The sequence below is a fragment of the Phaethon lepturus genome, unplaced genomic scaffold, assembly GCF_000687285.1.
Source record: "Phaethon lepturus isolate BGI_N335 unplaced genomic scaffold, ASM68728v1 scaffold23574, whole genome shotgun sequence".
In the NCBI taxonomy this organism is placed as follows: domain Eukaryota; kingdom Metazoa; phylum Chordata; class Aves; order Phaethontiformes; family Phaethontidae; genus Phaethon; species Phaethon lepturus.
Window position 1 is genome coordinate 1,319 of NW_010534340.1, and position 2,773 is coordinate 4,091.

Genomic DNA, 2,773 nt, shown 5'->3' on the forward strand with positions numbered 1-2,773 from the left:
AGCAAGGGACCGGCGGGCAGGCAGCGGGGCTCGTGGACGATGGGCATGAAGCGGTTCTTCTCCAGCGGGACCACCCCCCAGACATCCAGACCTTCCTCCGTCAGGGTTCCCGTCTGTGGGGAGAGCACGGTGGGTCCAGGCCAGCCCCCCGCCCCGGGCTGGGAACCGCAGCCCCACAGCGCTGCCCGAGCCTCGCCTTGTCGAAGCAAACCAGGCGGATCTTCCCGCAGAGGTTGATACGGGGAGGGCTGATGCAGAAGATGCCCTGCTTCTTCAGCCTGTTCTGGGCGTAGATGGTGCCCACCGTCATCGCAGCTGGGAGAGCCGGAGGCACGATGACGGTGATGAGGTCGAGGGCACGGATGACGATTTGCCCCACGGGGACCTGGCAGGCAAGGAGGAAAGAGGGGCTGGGCATCCCGGTAGCCCCCGGGATCGTTCGGGGCATCCCCGTTTGCCTCCACCCTGCGCTTGAGGGTCCACCAGCTCCAACAACCCTACCTGGTTCTTAACCAAGATGAGGATGCTGTACAGCGTGCCGATAAAAGCTGCGCGGAGGCGAGAACGGGCTCGGTTACAAAGCAAAGCAGACGAAGGGTGGGTGGGTTCAACCATTTAAGAAGAGTTTGGCTGCTCCCGGCCATGACCTCCACGCTCGGACGTACCCAGGGTGGCGAGGAACAGGACGAACTTCACAGCATCCTTGTAGAACTTGAAGCTCACGGGTTTGGCGTAGAGGATGGAGCCGATGAGATCCCCCTTGGCCGTGCAAAACCCTGCGGGAGCGCGGCAGAAGGTAAGCCCACGCGAAGCCACCGCTCTGAAGGACGCGGCTTAACGCTGGTTCCCCCCTCAATGCCGTTACCCGTGCGGGTCACCACGGCCAGCACTTCTCTGCCCACGTAGGACTTGGCTTGGATGACCTGCGTCCCGCAGAACAAGGTGTGCCGCCTGTGCTCCTCCGGGGAATAGACGGTGCCGGCCGCCCGGCTGCCCACCGGGAGAGGGGTCTTCATCACCGGCACGCTCTCTCCTGCGGTGAGGAACATCGTGGAGGGAGCTTTATCACCCTGGGCAGTCGGGATGCAACCAGCCTGGATGGGAAGGGGCTGCCGTAGGGCCACTGAGAGATGAGGTCTGCCCTCTCCCCCCGTAAATCCCCAGCGAAAGCCGGTCCGGCGGAGGCGCGCAGCCCGCTGGGTGCCGGGGCTCGCACCCGTCAGCATGCTCTCGTTGACCATGCACTCGCCCGTCAGCAGCGCGGCGTCGCAAGGGACCAGCATCCCGTCCGCGGGGAGGCTGATGCAATCGCCCGGCACCAGGTCCGCAGAGCTGACCACCATCTCCTCTGGAGAAAAAAAAAAAAGCACGGTCGTGCTCGACACATTATCCCGGCACCGTCCCGATCCGCTTCAGGCCAGGAGCCCTCGCTCATCACAGGCATCACGCTCACCTCCGCCGGGGCGACGGACTCGGACACCCACCGACATCTTGGCCATGTTTTGCAGCGTGGCACTTTGCTGAAAGGGAAGGAGCAGTTAGCAGCCACCCAAGGGCAGCTCAAAAAGCACAGCAAAGCACCTCTAAAACCCGTCTCGACGGCTCGGGACCACGGATGAAGGAGGAGGAAACCTGCCCCACCGCCAGAGTACGGGTTGTCCTCACCCAGCTGGGCTCAGAAGGAGCTCAGCGTCAGCACGGAGGTCAAACAGCGGCGGAAAACGGGCTATGCCACTAGAGCTGCTTGGCCCAAATAAGCCCACCACCAACCTTCCTCGTCTCGTAGAGGGACAGCCCTAAGGAGACGGTGGAGATGAGGAAGATGCAGGCGGCATAGTAGTAATAGGCGTCGCAGACCCACAGCACAATGCTGAAGACTTGGAAGATGTAGAAGGGATTGAGCACCTGGAAGGGAACAAGGAGGAAGAGCAGGTTTTGGGGGGGAGAGAGCTTCCTCCTGCCCATCGTCAGACCTCCAGGCTCCTTGAGGAACTTCTGCGGAGGAGAAGCTGGCCCTTCCCTGGGGCTGGACTAGCTGACTTCTCACAAACCCTCCGTCCTCCCCAGCTTTGCTCACGGTCGGTACTCCTGAGGACGCCCGGCCACCTCTGCGACTACCCGGGGATGCTCCTCGCCTGAGCTAAGAGGCAGAACGGGTCCCCTCAGCTGTATCAGCTCTGCCTTCTCTGCTTCTCCTTGAGTCCTCTCCTCCCCACCAGAGAGGGAGGATCTGCCCTGGGACCACTTGGTCTTTCGAAGCGCGGCCCGTAGATGCACACCTCCTCCACCAACAGCCTCACGTAGGACTTGACTGGCACCTCGATGAGGTTCGGTCCGTAGATCTTCCTTCTGCAAAGGGGCGAGAAAAAGCGAGGGGGAAGCAAATGCGGGCTAGGGAAAAGCTGCAGGGCCAGCTCAAGGGACCCTCACGCTGCCCAGACCTTCACGGGAGCCCGCGCACGGGGAGAAGCCACAGCCCGCCCAGCTGTCCTCTGCCTGGAGGTCTGAATGCAAGAAAAACCCAGGCTCCAGGATTTGCTGGCGCCTGGAAAAGCCTCGTCTGCGCTCCCCGGGTGTCCCACAAGGTCCCTACCTGGTGTTGTGGTCTTGCTGGTCGAGCCCAGCCTGGGAGAGGTGGAGATCCGCGCAGGTCCACCCTTCATCCAAGACGCTGGCAAGCGTGAGGGGAAAGAAAAACGGAGAAACGGAGTCAAAACCAGCAGGAGCCGGGCCCGGCAGAACAAACGCCACGTCCAAGTCCTTGGCGACAAAA

At 62.3% G+C, this 2,773-nt stretch overlaps 1 protein-coding gene across 1 annotated transcript in view; it reads right to left on the reverse strand.

Moving 5' to 3' along the window:
* ATP13A2 (ATPase type 13A2) overlaps positions 1–2,671 on the reverse strand; it is a gene marked incomplete at both ends in the record, with an annotated part of 3,784 nt that extends 1,113 nt beyond the window's left edge. The window contains 10 exons of the mRNA XM_010285501.1: positions 1–113; positions 197–385; positions 502–548; positions 666–776; positions 866–1,033; positions 1,217–1,348; positions 1,454–1,520; positions 1,771–1,905; positions 2,280–2,349; positions 2,594–2,671. Coding sequence (XP_010283803.1) covers positions 1–113; positions 197–385; positions 502–548; positions 666–776; positions 866–1,033; positions 1,217–1,348; positions 1,454–1,520; positions 1,771–1,905; positions 2,280–2,349; positions 2,594–2,671 — 1,110 coding nt within the window. The remainder of the gene's footprint in view (positions 114–196; positions 386–501; positions 549–665; positions 777–865; positions 1,034–1,216; positions 1,349–1,453; positions 1,521–1,770; positions 1,906–2,279; positions 2,350–2,593) is intronic.
* Positions 2,672–2,773: the final 102 nt, after the last annotated feature.